The sequence below is a fragment of the Rhizophagus irregularis genome, chromosome 2, assembly GCF_026210795.1.
Source record: "Rhizophagus irregularis chromosome 2, complete sequence".
Taxonomy (NCBI): Eukaryota; Fungi; Glomeromycota; class Glomeromycetes; order Glomerales; family Glomeraceae; genus Rhizophagus; species Rhizophagus irregularis.
In genome coordinates, this window is record NC_089430.1 from 3,109,878 (window position 1) to 3,126,042 (window position 16,165).

General features: G+C 28.8%; 7 protein-coding genes across 7 annotated transcripts; 3 read left to right on the forward strand and 4 right to left on the reverse strand.

The window, feature by feature from the left end:
• Positions 1 to 566: 566 nt before the first annotated feature.
• On the forward strand, positions 567 to 1,690 carry OCT59_012043 (uncharacterized protein; the record flags this gene model as incomplete). The annotated part of the gene is made up of 2 exons (XM_025312991.2): positions 567 to 614; positions 686 to 1,690. 2 exons carry the CDS (start codon positions 567 to 569, stop codon positions 1,688 to 1,690), a joined length of 1,053 nt encoding a protein of 350 aa, XP_025188490.2.
• A 416-nt stretch (positions 1,691 to 2,106) lies between these two features.
• OCT59_012044 (uncharacterized protein) lies at positions 2,107 to 2,959 on the reverse strand (the record flags this gene model as incomplete). The annotated part of the gene is made up of 2 exons (XM_025332839.2): positions 2,107 to 2,814; positions 2,906 to 2,959. 2 exons carry the CDS (start codon positions 2,957 to 2,959, stop codon positions 2,107 to 2,109), a joined length of 762 nt encoding a protein of 253 aa, XP_025188492.1.
• Positions 2,960 to 4,600: 1,641 nt separating this feature from the next.
• Positions 4,601 to 6,009, forward strand: OCT59_012045 (uncharacterized protein). The gene has a single exon (XM_025312993.2). The coding sequence runs from the start codon at positions 4,644 to 4,646 to the stop codon at positions 5,961 to 5,963; it is 1,320 nt and encodes a 439-aa protein (XP_025188493.2). The 5' UTR covers positions 4,601 to 4,643; the 3' UTR covers positions 5,964 to 6,009.
• OCT59_012046 (uncharacterized protein) lies at positions 5,992 to 6,965 on the reverse strand. Its single transcript, XM_025312994.2, has 2 exons — positions 6,423 to 6,965; positions 5,992 to 6,328 (listed from the first exon to the last, which is right to left on the reverse strand). The coding sequence occupies exons 1-2, from the start codon at positions 6,904 to 6,906 to the stop codon at positions 6,060 to 6,062; spliced, it is 753 nt and encodes a 250-aa protein (XP_025188494.1). The 5' UTR covers positions 6,907 to 6,965; the 3' UTR covers positions 5,992 to 6,059.
• Positions 6,966 to 7,448: 483 nt separating this feature from the next.
• Positions 7,449 to 9,520, reverse strand: OCT59_012047 (uncharacterized protein). The gene is made up of 3 exons (XM_025333035.2): positions 9,058 to 9,520; positions 7,957 to 8,976; positions 7,449 to 7,869 (listed from the first exon to the last, which is right to left on the reverse strand). The coding sequence occupies exons 1-3, from the start codon at positions 9,505 to 9,507 to the stop codon at positions 7,678 to 7,680; spliced, it is 1,662 nt and encodes a 553-aa protein (XP_025188495.1). The 5' UTR covers positions 9,508 to 9,520; the 3' UTR covers positions 7,449 to 7,677.
• A 2,198-nt stretch (positions 9,521 to 11,718) lies between these two features.
• On the forward strand, positions 11,719 to 13,337 carry OCT59_012048 (uncharacterized protein). The gene is made up of 3 exons (XM_025312995.2): positions 11,719 to 11,813; positions 11,945 to 12,957; positions 13,038 to 13,337. Exons 1-3 carry the CDS (start codon positions 11,720 to 11,722, stop codon positions 13,167 to 13,169), a joined length of 1,239 nt encoding a protein of 412 aa, XP_025188496.2. The 5' UTR covers position 11,719; the 3' UTR covers positions 13,170 to 13,337.
• OCT59_012049 (uncharacterized protein) lies at positions 13,318 to 16,151 on the reverse strand (the record flags this gene model as incomplete). The annotated part of the gene is made up of 1 exon (XM_025309899.2): positions 13,318 to 16,151. One exon carries the CDS (start codon positions 16,149 to 16,151, stop codon positions 13,572 to 13,574), a length of 2,580 nt encoding a protein of 859 aa, XP_025188497.1. The 3' UTR covers positions 13,318 to 13,571.
• Positions 16,152 to 16,165: the final 14 nt, after the last annotated feature.

A 16,165-nucleotide genomic window follows, 5' to 3' on the forward strand; every position in this document is an offset into this window, starting at 1 on the left:
AATATATTCAATTATTTTATTATAAATTTTCAATTTTACCGATATAAAAAGATTTTGGAGTGTGGCATCCGCTAAAATTGATCATAACAAGATTTAACTGTGAACTTATACTTTTTCCGCAGACATCACGTTATATCATTAAATTTAGGAGCGGGAGCGCCGTGGTGATGAGAAACAATTTTTCATAATTCATTGCTGATTTCAAATTGGTTATATCTTTAATAACTTCTTTATCATACCCATGAAAAATATTAACGAACTGTATGAAAATCCCAATTTGATGCTCTAGAGAAATTAAATCAAATACTATATAAAGGATAAATACAATCAATAACTAGCTAAAAAAAAATACTAATGTTACACGAACGATTTTCATCCAATTAAATTCTTGACTCGCGGGTCATCAAATTATCAATATAAGTTAGTTCATTGAAGTTTCAAGTTGTACCAAAATTGGTGAAATTAAATTCAATATAAAAAGCTATTTAACCGGAATTGGACTCCCGATTAAACATAAAACCTTTTTTTTCTTATAAAATTTTTTTAAAAAAAAATTACGATTTAAAATGGGATCAAATGATGAAAGAATTATTTTAAATGTTGGAGGAATTAAGGTATTTTATTATTAAATAAATTTTTTTTTTCAAGTTTTTATTATTTTTTAATTTAATTTAATTTTTATTAGTACGAGACTAATAGATCGACGCTTACTAAATATCCTGAAACATATCTTGGAACAATATTTGGCGAAAATTTTAAACGACAAAAAAAAGATAATGAATATTTCTTTGATCGTAATGGGTATGCATTTCGGTATATATTAGAGTATCATCGTACAGGACAAATTTTATGGGCACCTTCAAATGATTCGGGACTTTGTAATGGAGTTAGTCTTAAAGAAATGGTTTTAGAATTTGAATTCTTTAAAATTCCAAATGAATTGAATGAAGATCATGATGATAAAGAATATGATTTAAATGAAATTAGAGATTTATTTAAAGAACTATCAGTCACATCTTTTCCTTCCAAGACATTAAATGATTCAAAAAACGAATCATTATCAATTAATAATCCTCCTAGTACAATTGGTGATGACCGTAGAAATCTTGTCACAACTGGTACTCAATCTCATTACCCTAATACTCAATATCCTCAACATTCTAATACTTCTCAACATTCTAATATTTCTCAAAATTCTCAATATCATAACCCCGTCTCTCAAACTTATTCATCTACACCGAATATCAACAATACTAATAATAATGTTGAAATGGGTAGATTACGTAGATGGGCAACAGTTGAAGAACATGTACAACTTTTAGATTCATTTGTAATGGCTTTAAGTAGTATAGTTTTTGAAATATATCATAATTTAAGAAGACAAATTAATATTTATTTTCATTCTAGATTAATATTAAATCAGGGAAAAGATAATCAACATTCATCGTCAATTGAGTTTGATTTAGATCTCGATAGAATAAAAGAAATTATGAAACCATTTAAAGCATGTGGAGTTAAATTATTGGAATGGTATGGAAATGAGATTGTAAAAAAATTGATGGTAGATTTTAACGAAGCGGTCGAAATTAAAATAAGCCGATCGGGTAGCATTTTCATTGTTACTATTACAATTCTTATTCAATTTAATAATCAATATATTTATTCTAAATCTTCTTTAATGAGAAGATAGTTAATTAAATTTGTATATTTATATGAACATTGAATGTATTTTAAAAGTCCTTGTAAAATAAATATATTATAAAAATATATCACATTATGCTGGACTCAATTCAATTTCGCCTGCTAAATTTTACATGGATAGAAAGAATTTACAGAGAAAATTCAATTATAGAGTAGAGATTTACATTCTGGAAATATATTATATTCAAATTTAATAATACTTGGGTTATTAGTGATCTTGGATTTTGTGGCCCTGCTAATAGACTGTCAACAAGTATATATGGAAATTTTCCTTACACTAGATATACGAAATAAAAAATGTATTATATAAATCATATAACAATGTATGTACAAAAAATGGAATTTATTCAAGAAAGTTAAAAGAAAATTATCAAGAAAATTACAAATAAAGAAATAATAAAACTACTAATTTAATTCTTTTGAGTGTTTAAGAACATTTTCAGTATCAAAGAAACTAGCATCTAGATAGATATGTAAGACTTTTACTTTACCATGAGCAGGGGAAGGAACATTACAATCAATTAAGCTAATATATAAGTCATCTCTAGAATTAAATTTATCAGTAATCTTATCTCCATATAGGTCTAATATGCTATAAGCACAAGCTGAATAAGGTTTTAATAATTTAATTATAGTATTATTACCGGGAGCTGTGTAATAATTTATTACTTCCATTGAAATATTAATGCATGGTACTTCATAAAAAACTATAACAAATTGATATAAACCTTTAACAAACTCCCTTTTTAAATGATGAATGCATTTTTTTAATGTTTGAATAAATCCATCTAATATTTTGGCCAATTCCTCATTAGAAGGAAAATCTTCCAAATTATCTTCAATTGGGATCTGAAAATAATCAACTTCTTGTAACAATTCCTTGTATGAAACATTAGTTAATCCATGTCCTGAAATGTCATTATCTTTAAAATCTGGCAACAAGAGTTTTCCATTTCGATAAAATTCGAGAATGTAACGGAATGCATAACCGTTACGATCAAAGAAATATTCATTTCCATTTGTTGGATGACGTAACTGCTGATTCCTTTCTTGAAACATCGCTCCAAGAAACGTATTGGGATAAGCCGCTAATGTTGATTTGTATGTTTCATACTAATGAAGAATTATTTAAATTGTTTAATATTACACACAAACGTATGTAATTATTATATACATAGTGAAATATTCTTTCTTTTTTTTTTACCTTGATACCACCAACGTTTAATATAATGCGTTCGTCCTCATTTGATGAACTCATTCTTGAAACATTAAAGCGTGAAAATTTTTAATTTTCGAAGAAAGTTTTGATATAAAAAAGTATGTAGTCTTTAATGGTTCTCCGACTTCTTCGACGAAATTTTTCCGTTAGGGATAAAAAATTTACCACACGAGACATATTAGGCAACTTAGCATGATTTATTACACGTTAATAAAATGTTAATTTAGCCATATTTATAAAGATTTTCCAAAAACACTATAACGATAAACATGAAGTAAATATCAAATTGATACCTAATAAGAAGAAAGAGGATTGACGCGTAATGACTTTCTTAATATTCAGCATGCTAATTTATTAAGTTGTAATGAATTTAACGGTACGTTTATTGTAGGTTTGGATCACAAGTTCTTTCTGATGAAATTCACTCGTTATAAGAAACCAAATAAAAAATTTATTTTTATGTCACTTATTATATACTTTTTATTTTTTTTTTATTTTTGTACTTTTGAGGAAAACTATCATGATATACCCCTATTCATTTGCTACTGGGCTTTCTTTTTCAAGAATCAAATGCTTCTTGCTGATTTTCTAAACAGATGCTCATAAAAGGAGATGAAATTTACATTAAACATTTCGTTGTTGATAAATGCTATTTAGTGACTCATTTTCTTTTCTTTTTTTTTATTTTTCATATATTAAATGCAACATCAAAATCTGAGCTATCTTTATAATAATGGCAGCGATCATGATTAACGAAAAACGATACTAAACGTTGCATTAAATTTCTTAATTCTTTTCAGTATTAGTAAACGCTATTATTGTTTCAATCAATTATATTTCAGACCGGCAGATGCTAAAGGAATTACTGTATAACATATGTAAATGATATTCGCGAGTATTTCTCATTTCTCAGCAATCCAAGTCTTCATAATCACAAGCATACAGAGACTATTTTTAAATTATTTTATTGTAACAACTCTAGAGCTTTGAATTCCTAATTATATACTGATATCTTATTTTCATGAAGAGGACGTCAGTATCAAAGCATGACTACAATGTACAAAATTAAATTCATATTTAATTAAAAAAATTTTAATTTTATCGTAGAGTAAACTCGTACAGGTTAATGCCTATTTAGGTTTACACTTTATTATTGACTTTGTTATCAATAGAACTTGTAAAGAAAACCTAACGCAACAGTTTCACGATAATTTCGACAAATATAAAAAGCATATAAAGCTTTCATCAACTCACCACTATGACAAAATTCTGTATTCGCAAAACAAACACAGATTAGATGTGCATCACGTACTCTTCATATTATCTAACAATTTTTTGCGAATTGTTTGGTATTTGAAATAATTAAATTAATTAGATTCTGCAATTAATTCTTGTTGAGCGATTGCAGCCAATAAATTTTCTCAGATAAACGATATACTATACATCTTATCTGTACATGTATGCGTGTAAATTACGATATTTGGTTTTATTGTTAAACGAACTGAAGTTCTTTTGCATTCCTAAACTTTATTCTATCGGGGAAAGTAATAAGTATCAACCTGATCATCTTATTAGAAATTTGGGTGGCTTGGATGATGATCAATTTTACGTAAACGTGATTGGTGGTATGCAAATTGAACGACGATAACTTGCGGCTAATATTTTTCAGTTAAAACTATTTTTTACTTAAAAAAAAAAAAATCTATTTAAAAATAATTCAAGTATGTCAACAGGTATTAACTTGGGCTTAGAAAGAATATTTTCTCTCTTAGAATTAATAAATAATCCACATAAACGACTTTCAGTAATTCATATAGCTGGTACTAATGGTAAAGGTTCAACATCAGCGTATATAGATTCAATTCTTTTACAATCAGGTTATAAAACTGGAAGGTTTAATTCGCCACATTTGCTTGAACCTCGCGATTCAATTAGAATAAATGGGTTGCCGATATCAAAAGAAGATTTCTTAAAAACAAGTGAAATTATAACGAATGTAAATTCCACTAATAATTTAGAGTCAAGTCCATTTGAAATATTAACAGCTATATCTTTATATTGGTTTGATAAACAACAAGTAGATGTTTCTATAGTCGAAGTTGGATTGGGTGGAAGATTAGACGCGACAAATGTTTTTGATAATGTTTTATCAAGTATTATTACTTCTTTAGGAATGGATCATACAAATTTTTTGGGCGATAATATTGAATCTATTGCAAAAGAAAAAGCTGGAATTATGAAAAAAAATGGAAATGTTATTATTGCCCCACAGATTGAAGAAAAAGCTTTAGATACATTAAAGAGATGTGCTGAAGAAGTTGGTTGTGCAAAAATTTTACTTGTTGATGGTGCAAAATGGGAACAAGAACGATCAGGATTAGCTTCAACTAAATTTTTAGATAATACATATATTAAAATTAATATTCCACTACCTGGGGATATTCAATTAGAAAATTCTGCTACTGCTATTTTTGCTATAGATCTCTTAAGAAAGACCGAAAAGAAATTTGCAAATATAACTAATAAAGATATCATTGTTGGAATAGAATCAACTAAGTGGCCAGGAAGATTACAGTGGATAGATGCTTCTATATTATCGAATGTTCTTGAATTTTCTGTAACTTCTAATCTTTTGATTGATGGTGCTCATAATCCACAAGCTGTAAAATCATTAAGAACATTTATCGACAAACAATATGAGAATAAATTAATTAAAATTCATTGGATATTTGCTGCTACAAAAGGAAAGAATATTACAGAAATTTTTGAAATTTTATTAAATGATAATGATTTGTTAACAGCTGTCGATTTTTCACAGGTGGAAGGTATGCCATGGATAAGTTGTTATGACCCTAAAGAAATCATAAAAGTTGCAAGGGATGTGAAAGAAAATATTGACACTTTTGTTGCTGAAAATTTAAGAGAAGCACTTTATCATGCTTATACAAAGTGTAACAAAGAAGGTGGATTAGTTGTATTATGTGGGAGTTTATATTTTATTTCAGATTTATTCAGACTCCTTCAAATTGATGTTTACAACTGAAAATTTAAAAAAAAAATAAATAAATTTCTTTTAAAAAATCTATATTATTGATTCAAATCTTTTTTAAAAATTTTTAATTATTCACATTTTTTGATATCACGAATAAAAAGAATTTTTAACAAACGTTCTAAGAAATTCAATATTAAAGCCACCATAACTATGATCATGAGAAGGAAATATATGTTCGACATTATCTAGTTGAGAAATTTGATTTATAGCTAGTTTAATATTATTTAGTTGAGTTGTGGTTAAAGTTAATGGTAACATAATTGATGGATTCGATGAAAGAGGAATATGTGAAACGTTTGTAATCATATCTCCAATGAAAATTGAATTCGTGGGAATATGCAAAAATGAAAGTGAGCCTATTATTTCAAAAAAAAAAAAAAAAATTATTAAGAACGATTAGCATTGAACCTTCTTTCAAATATATATATATATATATAATTTTCTTATTACCTGATGGATTTCCAAGTGTAAAGATCGGTTTAAGAATATTATAATATTCGAATTCATCCTCATTACCTTGTTTAATTATTTGATACTTATCCAAAACTTCTTCTTTTACATTTTTAAACAAATAATCATAACTCTTGATATCTCCGGATTCTCCAAGTAACACTTTAACTTCGTTATATTCTTCTAGTAATTTGGATACAGAACCCGTATGATCATAATTATTATCGGTTAACCCGATGTATTTTAAATTAAAATCTGAATATGAAGAGAAATGATCGGAAAGAGCGATCAAAAGTTGATTAGTGTTAGTTGGATCTGATGTATCAAGCAGGATACAATCTCCAGTCATAGGAACGTGAATGAGGAATACATTAATCGGATATGAAAGTTTTGCATAATTTTGACTAAAGGTTGCTCGATATATATTTGGTAAAATCTCTGTGAATTTTTGAAAATCGGGTAGTCTAGCTAAAGAATTGTTCATTTTTTCTTTTTTATGTGAAAAAAAACTTTGAATTTTGGAATAGTTAACTTTTCTGTCTAAAAAAAATTTTTTTACAAAAAAATCAATCAATCGAATTAAATATAAAAAAATTGTGAAACAAACAAAGCGGAATCAAAATTACCAAATTCCGGTAGAAAAAAAAAATCTTATTATGCGCAGTATTAGTGTAATAATTAGTCACTCTCGAAAGAAAACAATACTAGAGAGTAGAGAGTAATAATTCTGTAAAACATTAATTCATTATAATTTAAGGCAGATACTATTGTAGACTAGATAAAAGTGACGCGATTTTTATTTATGATTAATTTGATTAATTAATACCCATAAATATCGTAGTAAGAACTCGTAGTACTGATAAATGATAATACGCGGGCTTCGTCAATTTTTTTTTTGCTGCGTCATATATGATATATTGAAACATAATAAGGTACAACGTAAATTATATGCAAGATTACATCATCAGCTATGAAATATATTAGAAGTAATGACTCATTTTGATATACTCTGGTTCATCGCGTTCTGATGTAGCTAATTCAATCACCGATCAATTTTTATTTTACATAATAAAATTTTATTCAATTAATTGTATTATTTTTTTGAAATTATAAGTTTAAAAATAAACAAAAATATCTATATATTTTTATTGTTACAGTAAATCTTTTGCTAATCAGATTGAAAATGAAATACTTGCGTTGTTTCTACTTAAAATTTTGTGTCGCTCGACGCAAGTTTCATTAAAATATTACGGCTTTAATGGTCCATCTTATGGTCAAGTGTTATTTTCGTCTCAGGATCTATTTCCAATAATTTCATTTTACCTATAGCATCAATGATCGGTTTTGCAGGGCAACCATCGGGAGCATAATGTACAACGAAATCACCATGTATATATCGAGATGGGAAAGTATTAAAAGTACGATCATCTTGGTCTAGCCATAAAGTCTGCGATTTAAAAATTTAAAAAAATTATATATAAGTTACACATTTGTTATCTTCGACCTAAAAACAAAATTTATAATTTCAACTTACTCCAGGTGCCCAATCTGGTTCTCTTATAAGGTCCCACATGGCATGTTGTTCATACATATGGCCCAAATAAAGATCTCTTCTATTTTGTGCAATTCTCAAAAAATCTCGACTCCATTGAGAATTTCTCATCATAAACACTCCAGCATTAATCATCACATCGTGAACTGGTCTCGCAACAATTAAGTGCTTCTTTTCAAATTCTTCCCACCCACCAACTATTTCAGCAAATTTTTCAAAAAGACCTTCTACAGTTACATTATAATTCATTATTACGGTATCCATATCGAGCCAGAATACCCAGTCATAATGCGGAAGAACTTTTTCAATAGCATCAAACTTGCCCCACACAGTTTTACGTTTTTTACTAACTTGTTGAGTAAATTCAGCGGATCTTCCTACAAAAGAGTATCCATTTCTTTGAGCATAACCACGTTTGTTATCACCTGTTATACGAGCTGCGGGGAGCATACAAAGATTATCATAAACGAAACTGCTAGTGATAACAGCAATATTTAATTTATTTGGGTCATTTCGAGGATGACAAATCAAAGTTTTGGGAATTGAAAGATGTTCAACTAAATCCCTCATATCATCTTCTAGGTATACACGACCAACAGCTATAGTTTTTTCAATGGAAACATTCTCTACGGCATTTGGAAATTCGACAATTCCGATTTCATCATTCACAAGATATAAATCGGCCTCATTAGGATATTCTTGGTAATATTGGAAAGCTCGTGTAATCGGATTTGTGAAGTTTGAGTTAACGATTTTAATGCTATTTTTTGAATTGAGAATGGGAGCAATAGCATCACGGCCAAGAATGATGGCCATATCATCAGCATCTTCCGTCATGAATGAACCCCACACAAGTCTACGTTTTTGAGTTTGCGTCAATACATTTCCGTTAATGGACTCTTCCAAAACTTGTTGAAGTTTTTTAAGATTAACAAGAGCCTTGTCATTAATAATTACAAGATAATTATAATTAATATCTTTATTAGCTCCGAGATCTTGTGCCTAGAAAATAATGAAATTTGGTTTGCTAAATATACGTATAAAAATATATTTATAAAACAATAAAAATTTTGATTAATTTACCCATTGGAGAATGTTTTCTTGAAATTTTTGATCGCTGAGATTTGGAAATTCCTTAATATCATCGTATTCAACAACTTCTGCAGTAAAGTCTCTTAACTTGCCTCTTTCTACACTTTTATATGGTTCAATTAAGAACTTATAATAAACGTTACCATCTTGGAACATACATGGTTCCAAGTTATTCTTTATACCAAAAAGTGCTTCCCTTAATAAACTCCTTTGACGTATAGCGCCAACTGTAGAGGTAATCGCAAATAATATATTATAATTTCCTGGTTCTCCTGTTGTTTTGTCTGCTTCATTATCTATGATTTCATTACCTAGTATTTGGTCATAAGGATTGGAAATATAGGATAGAATAAGAAGAAAAGTTATAAGAAATATTGCCACATAAATGTTTATTCTACGAAAAGGGCCTTGCACGGACACTTTGCCGTCTTTCTTTCCCATCTTATTATTTTATTGAAAGAAAGAACTGGACGGATAAAAAGACAGAGACACAACCGAAGTTATTAAATGGAAAATCATTTTAACCATTTCAGTCATTTTTTCATTTATAAATGAGTGGTTGCACATACACCAATTGGCTGATATACTTTTAAGTTCAAACTTTAAGAGTAGATAAAAATAGGAATTCAAATATTAATTTAGGTACACCTTTTATGGAAATAATTATTTTTGGCATCAGAATTTAGTTACACCGATTGATTAGAACATGAAATTTTCCTTGGGATTAAATAAAATTTATTTAGTAATATCGTCATTCATTAAATTTTAAGAACAAGAAACCAAATATAAACAAACTACTTATAATTGTTAAATTAATCAAAGGAAAGTACGTGTTGTATCAGTAACTCCTTTCATTCTTTAAATTATAAATAAATAATATACAAATTTAGATACAATGCTTGGATATTCTGAATTAACTTCTAAAATTCGTAAAATATTTTTATTCATTGATTCTGAGGTTTTAATTTAAGCTTTTCGAAATGTTTTAATTATTCACGGAAAGTGGCACGGATCGAAACAAGAAATATACGGTATTATCGAAATTTTTATTAATGTAGATAAAGTTCATATTGGTTCATACTTCATATTTATCAGTTTATACATTTCCAGCATCTTGTTATATACCATGATCATAACCTAAGCTTCTGATTTCCTAATATAAAAAAGGCCACATTTCTGAGTGAGGAACAGTCACTAAATCGAGTCAGATCTTGTCATTATTATTATTAATCGCTATGTATTTCTATAAAAATAAACTTAATAAATATAACAGAGTTGTACAAGAAAAATTGGAACTTACAAGACTCTCAGATATTCTCTTCGGGTCTGAAAACATAAAACTACGAATTATTAAAAGTTGTCTGTTTAACGCACTCGGAATATCCTGTTTTGTACCCCTTGACGAGCATTCTCCAGTTAATGGTGTTATGACATACGTCTTTCCCTAATAGAAATTGCATTGGTGTATCCTTTAAGTAATAAACACAGGAAGGGATGGATGTATTACACCCATGAAGCGTATATCAAAGAATATAAAGAGTCTTGGATGGCAATCGTAGAATTGGGTTTCGAATGGTCGAATTACTGGCTAATGTTTAACAGTTAGAGGCAGTAGATGTCTACATAATAATATACACATAGCTAGCTCTCACAATCCATCATTCAAAGAATTACTTCAACATAAACCCGTGTATCCGCTAATATTCTCGCATCTTTTTAGAATAGAAATCGGAATTACGAGCATGATATTATAAATGAACTAGAGGATATATTTGTGCGGAAGATTGGAGAGAGCCAAATTATATATTGTATATTCTTATGCCAAATTCAACGTTCTTTCCCTGTATATAGAAATGTAGGCTGAAATAAAAATAGGTTCAACAAGGGTCAATAATATTGTTCTTTTAATATTAATATTTGCCTTCTTGAAAATATAGTACAAGTCATGAAATCGCTGGTGAAGATTTTCGAGGTTCTTTGTTATTTTATTTATTCCGATGATTTTGCTCATTTGCGCCTTAAATTCATTTGAGATCTTATAAGATCACTGCTAAAACTGTTATAAATTTTGTTACCGGTCAGCTTTCATTAGCTCTATTTATTACCAATGAGGAAAAACAAAAGGGTAAAATTTTAAGCGTTAGAAGATCTAAGCATTCGAGATATACTCAAGTAATGGATCTCGTGTCTTTGACATTATTGTTGGAGAACTATACTCAAAACGGGTTTCAAGCTCAATGTTGTAAAATCAATCAGATTACCATCAAACTTATTACCTATTAATTTCATGTGTATAATATACTATTCATCGAGAATTAAAGCTTTTTGCTACTTGCGATTCACTAATATTAAGCAATACATTAATTATCGAACATGCTTTCGCAACGTTGTCACGGCTAAATATATATCTAATCAATATTTTTTTTTTTATTCGAATTTCTAACTACGTATTGATAAAAAAGCTTAAAGAATTGATATCAAGGATCAATTTATCAAAATGATTGGTTCAATCACTTGCCATCACTATTAGTATATATAATGTGATGTAATTTATAAATATAAAAAAAAAGGATCAATCGAAAATATCATAATTATGTACGAGTTTAAAAGTAAAGAATTTAAAAACTCAATTAAATTTTCTTCAAATCAACTGATGTTAAATTATTTTGACTCTCTCAAAATCAAATCTCTTCTTCTATATATTTGGCTGATTGCCATATTTAAAAAAATGTTCTGTGATAACTCAGGTAATGAGAATAAATAAATTATAAATATACGTCGTTTTTCAATACCAGATTTTTTTTTTTACGTTAAAAATTTCTTTGATCATAATCTGGATTAAAATTTTCTTTTTACATTATAATGTCAACTTTAAAAGTCCTGGCATCAACATTAGAAATTTCGGAACCATCATCAACACTTTCACTTTATCAAACATCAGCTCCTTCACCTTTTCAATCATCCGTCTATGAAAAAGATGAAAAAGAATCGACAATCAAAATTACATCAGTCCCATTAACTATTGTATTAAAAATCTTTACTCGTCGCCTTGAAAAAGTGTATCGTAATATTCATGAAACCAATATCACTTCTGAGGGTGGTAAACAACGTAAGGTTGTTAAACTACCTGATTTCATCAGAAAAGCCAATTCGGCTTGTGACATGTATCAAGATTTATTTCAGGATGACATTAAAAATAGTCAAGGTAATATTGGATTGGTCTCGAACTTGGTTGAAGTTTTTGAAGTTTTCGAATATGAATGGAAAAATGAATGGAAGAATGAATTAAGTGAAACGAAACAAAAAGAAAATTATAAAGGTATTGTATCCGATGCAACTTTAAGAAATGCTAAAAATAAAAAATTGCAAATCAAGCAGCAAATGCATGGTCCTTTACTCGAAAAATCAGTTGGTAAAAAGAAAGAAACGAAAGGTAAAGAAAAGGAGCATCTAATAGGAGAATCACGAATGAAACCAGAACAAATTCTATCAAAGGATGAAAAAGATGACTTTATGAATGATATCTACAAAGAAAAACCAATTTCCTGGGCTGACGATGTTGAAGAAAAGTTCAAGAGTATAAATGAACTTAGGGATGACGAAATAAAATATCAGGATGAATACAGTAACGATGAGAAAGACTTAAATGATAGTGAAACTAGTGATATTGAACATGTTAAAGATGAGTCCGGTCAAGACAATGTAACTGTAGAAAAAATTTCCCCTTATCTTTTAAAAGAACATGCTAAACTCATTTATGAGGAACTTGAGAAAGAATTTGACACAAGGAGTAAATTGTATGAAATGGATAAAGTACCGCATGTTTCTGCGAAACCTACTGGCAAAATGAAGAAAACTGGGCAAAAGAGGCGCCGCTATGAGCATAAACTGGTAATAATTATTTTTTTTTCTTGTTTAATTTTTATCATCATTATTTACCTGTTTTATAAATTATCCAAAAAAAAATGTAGAAGAGACATGAACGTTCATTGTGCGATGGTGGTTTAATGAACAGGAAAAGAAACGTAAATAAAACGCTCAAAGTTATGAATCGTTGGAAAATAGTTCTTAAGGGTATTGAAAATGGCACTTGGTCACATTAATTTGTTCACATATTACTACTCTTCTCAGGGATTTTGCTGATTAAATTGTTTTATTCAAAAAAAATTTACTTTTTCTTTTGCTTACAGATTTCATTGCTTATTAGGAATAATAATATTTTTTTGTATGATATGATCATAAATAAACTTTGAATTATAAACATGCTCTAATCTTTTTTATTAACAAATAAAATATATTACATGTTATTTACGGCATTTGCTACAAAATCTAGATCTATTTTTACTGATTTTATTTCAGACCTGACTTCAATTCACAAGTGAAAAATTAGGAACTCCGGGATAATAATATCTTAATTAATTTTAAGACACTATATTAAAAATTATTTATAAGCTAAAATACTAAAATTCAAAATTAATTAAAAGAATAAATCCTAATATACTTAATTAACTTAATTCTTTTAATGTTTCTTTTAACTTGTCGTGCATTGGTGTGCCTTCAAAAGAATTTTTTGTTTTTCCTATCAAACTCTTTAATAAACTTTTAGCTTGATATTTCCAATCTTTACAAACAATAATCTCTTCCTCTTCTATTATATCAGTATTAGAATCTTTTTTGCGTAAAACCTTTTTATCACCAAAATTCTGGTATGCTTCTACGACATCTAATGCAACATTGGCTACTTTTTCAAACACAATCTCTGAAGATTCTAACATTGGATCATGTAATACGCTTCGATATGCTTTCAAGTGTGCTTCAAGAACTTTATCATAATCCTTCTTCCAAAACCAAAATTGAGCACAGAGTTTCCATATATGATGATTTGAGGTAATTCGCGAGGTAATAGTTTCGGTCAATAAATTTTCAAGTCTCGGTGCTAATTTAGATGCATCTTGAATATTTTTCGTAACGGCATTTATTAATAGTTCTAACACTTCCACATCAACACATGATTCTTTTTCTTTTTCCCATCGTAAGTCAACAACACGTTGCATAGCTCTCATAGTTTCAGCAAATTCACCAATATCAATAGCTATATACATATAGTTTGTCCATATTTTCCAACTATCATGTTTTAATTTCAATCCTTGTTGGAATGCATTGAAAGCGTCTGTTTTACGATTTTGTCTCAAAAACACTGATGCTAAATTATTCCAAGCTTCAGGATTTTCAGGATCAATAGCTATAACTCGAGAAAAAGCTTGTATAGCAATTTCCCATTCTTCCAAATGCATTGCAGCACATCCCTGAATAAACCAGGAATTTTCAAAAAGAGGATTTATTTTGAGGGCATTCGCATAACAATCAACGGATTTTCGATATTCTTCATGTTTATACCAATATCCACCAAGAGATCGCATTGCACGAGCGAATCGATTTCCCGAAATTTCCCATGCATGTTCCCAATGTTTTGGATTCTTTTCAACGTCACCTAAAAGACAATAAAGTTTGGGTGAATTTGGTGTTATTTGAAGTTGTTCATGTATAATTTGTTTAGCCTTTTCTTCCTTTTCAAGCATAATATAACAGTTGATCACATCTTCCCACATTTCTAGTCGTTCAAATATTTCTAAAGATGAACGAACAACGCCTAATGACAAATATTGCACAGCAAGTTCCTTTTCCATTTCCCATTTTGGTGGTAATAAAATTTGATAAAAATATGATATTCGTTCTTGCGCACTAGAAAGTTCAAGAGGAAATTGATCAACGAGCGCTTGAAGTTGAAGAACAGAACGTTCAACTGTTCGAACCTTTGCTTTTTCAAGGCGTGATCTTAATAATAATGCCATAGTGTAAACCATCCAATTGTTTGGATTTTCTAATACACGAGATACGTAAGGTACCATTTGTTCTATAGTTATACCATGAGACGGATTAGTATTTTTTATATCTAAACAAAAAGCGAGCAAAAGACATTGATCGATAACTTTAAGATTCTTTTGATTATGAGGATCTAAATCTGTATTATCTTTGTCATCTTTTTGGCCATCTTGTTTAGAAAATTCGATTTTTTCCAGAAGAGTGTCATCGTTTAATATTAAATTATCTGGAAGATTTTTCTTTGTAGTGTTTTCATCTTGAGATTCTTTAGAATCAGCACTATTAGCAACAATTAACAATTGTGATACATCAAATGTTTGAAATTTTGTTCTTTTGCCTAATGCTCCAGTTATTTTCCATTGAAATCCACTTGATTTTTGTGCTTTTAAAAAACAATCAACCCCTAAAGAATCTTGGCCATAATAATGATATAAAAGACCGAGTTCAATATAATATCTAGTATAAATATCTAAATTTGTTGAAGGAAGTTTACTTTCAAGTGTTTTAAAATATTGAAACATTAAGTCGTGCAAAGAACCGGCAACATTATCTAGAATACGTTGTTGAATGAATAGAACTCTTTGCGCCCACCATAAAGATGTTTTCAAATCAGTAAAAATTTGTTCATTTTCCACCAAGATAATTCTTGAAATTAGAAGATATAAAGCTTGAGGTGTCAAATGGTAAGTTTCTTCACCATCAACAGACAATATTTCAAGAGCTTTCTTATTTAATTCGTCAGTATTGCATTTTTCTCTTATAATTGTTGGTAAAAGATCATGTGATTCAAGATCCAAATTTGGTCCCGTCCAAGAAATTTGTACAAAGGCATTTAAACAAGCGATTGCAATACAGAGTAAATTAAGTTGTCTAAATAATTGATGATGTTGTTGTTGTTGTGATTCTAATTCTGGTAAATCACTTGAAATATACTCCTTGGTCCTCTTAGAAATATAAGCGTTTACATCCAAATTTTCTACAAATTTTTTGATACAATCATCCTCTGCAGATAATTCTGTTCCAAAAATCTGTTTTGCTATATTACATGTCAAACATTCCTTATATAGCCCATTGATAATATTCGATACTAAAGTTTCTGTTGAATTTGATGAATTCTCTTGTTCCTCTTGTATAGAATTTCCTAAAATTAGTGACCATTCTAATTTTTCAATATAATTTGCAGTATTGTTTGAAGAATCCATTCTCCTTTTTTTTT

Excerpts from the sequence above, each read along its gene's own strand:
- OCT59_012045 (XM_025312993.2), top strand. The coding sequence starts at position 4,644 with ATGTCAACAGGTATTAACTTGGGCTTAGAAAGAATATTTTCTCTCTTA.
- OCT59_012046 (XM_025312994.2), bottom strand. The coding sequence starts at position 6,906 with ATGAACAATTCTTTAGCTAGACTACCCGATTTTCAAAAATTCACAGAG. Across the intron at positions 6,329-6,422 it reads TACACTTGGAAATCCATCAG|GCTCACTTTCATTTTTGCAT; the intron begins GTAATAAGAAAA and ends TTGAAATAATAG.
- OCT59_012047 (XM_025333035.2), bottom strand. The coding sequence starts at position 9,507 with ATGGGAAAGAAAGACGGCAAAGTGTCCGTGCAAGGCCCTTTTCGTAGA. Across the intron at positions 8,977-9,057 it reads AAGAAAACATTCTCCAATGG|GCACAAGATCTCGGAGCTAA; the intron begins GTAAATTAATCA and ends ATTATTTTCTAG. Across the intron at positions 7,870-7,956 it reads AACCAGATTGGGCACCTGGA|ACTTTATGGCTAGACCAAGA; the intron begins GTAAGTTGAAAT and ends TTTAAATCGCAG.
- OCT59_012048 (XM_025312995.2), top strand. The coding sequence starts at position 11,720 with ATGTTAAATTATTTTGACTCTCTCAAAATCAAATCTCTTCTTCTATAT. Across the intron at positions 11,814-11,944 it reads AATGTTCTGTGATAACTCAG|TCCTGGCATCAACATTAGAA; the intron begins GTAATGAGAATA and ends CAACTTTAAAAG. Across the intron at positions 12,958-13,037 it reads GCCGCTATGAGCATAAACTG|AAGAGACATGAACGTTCATT; the intron begins GTAATAATTATT and ends AAAAAAATGTAG.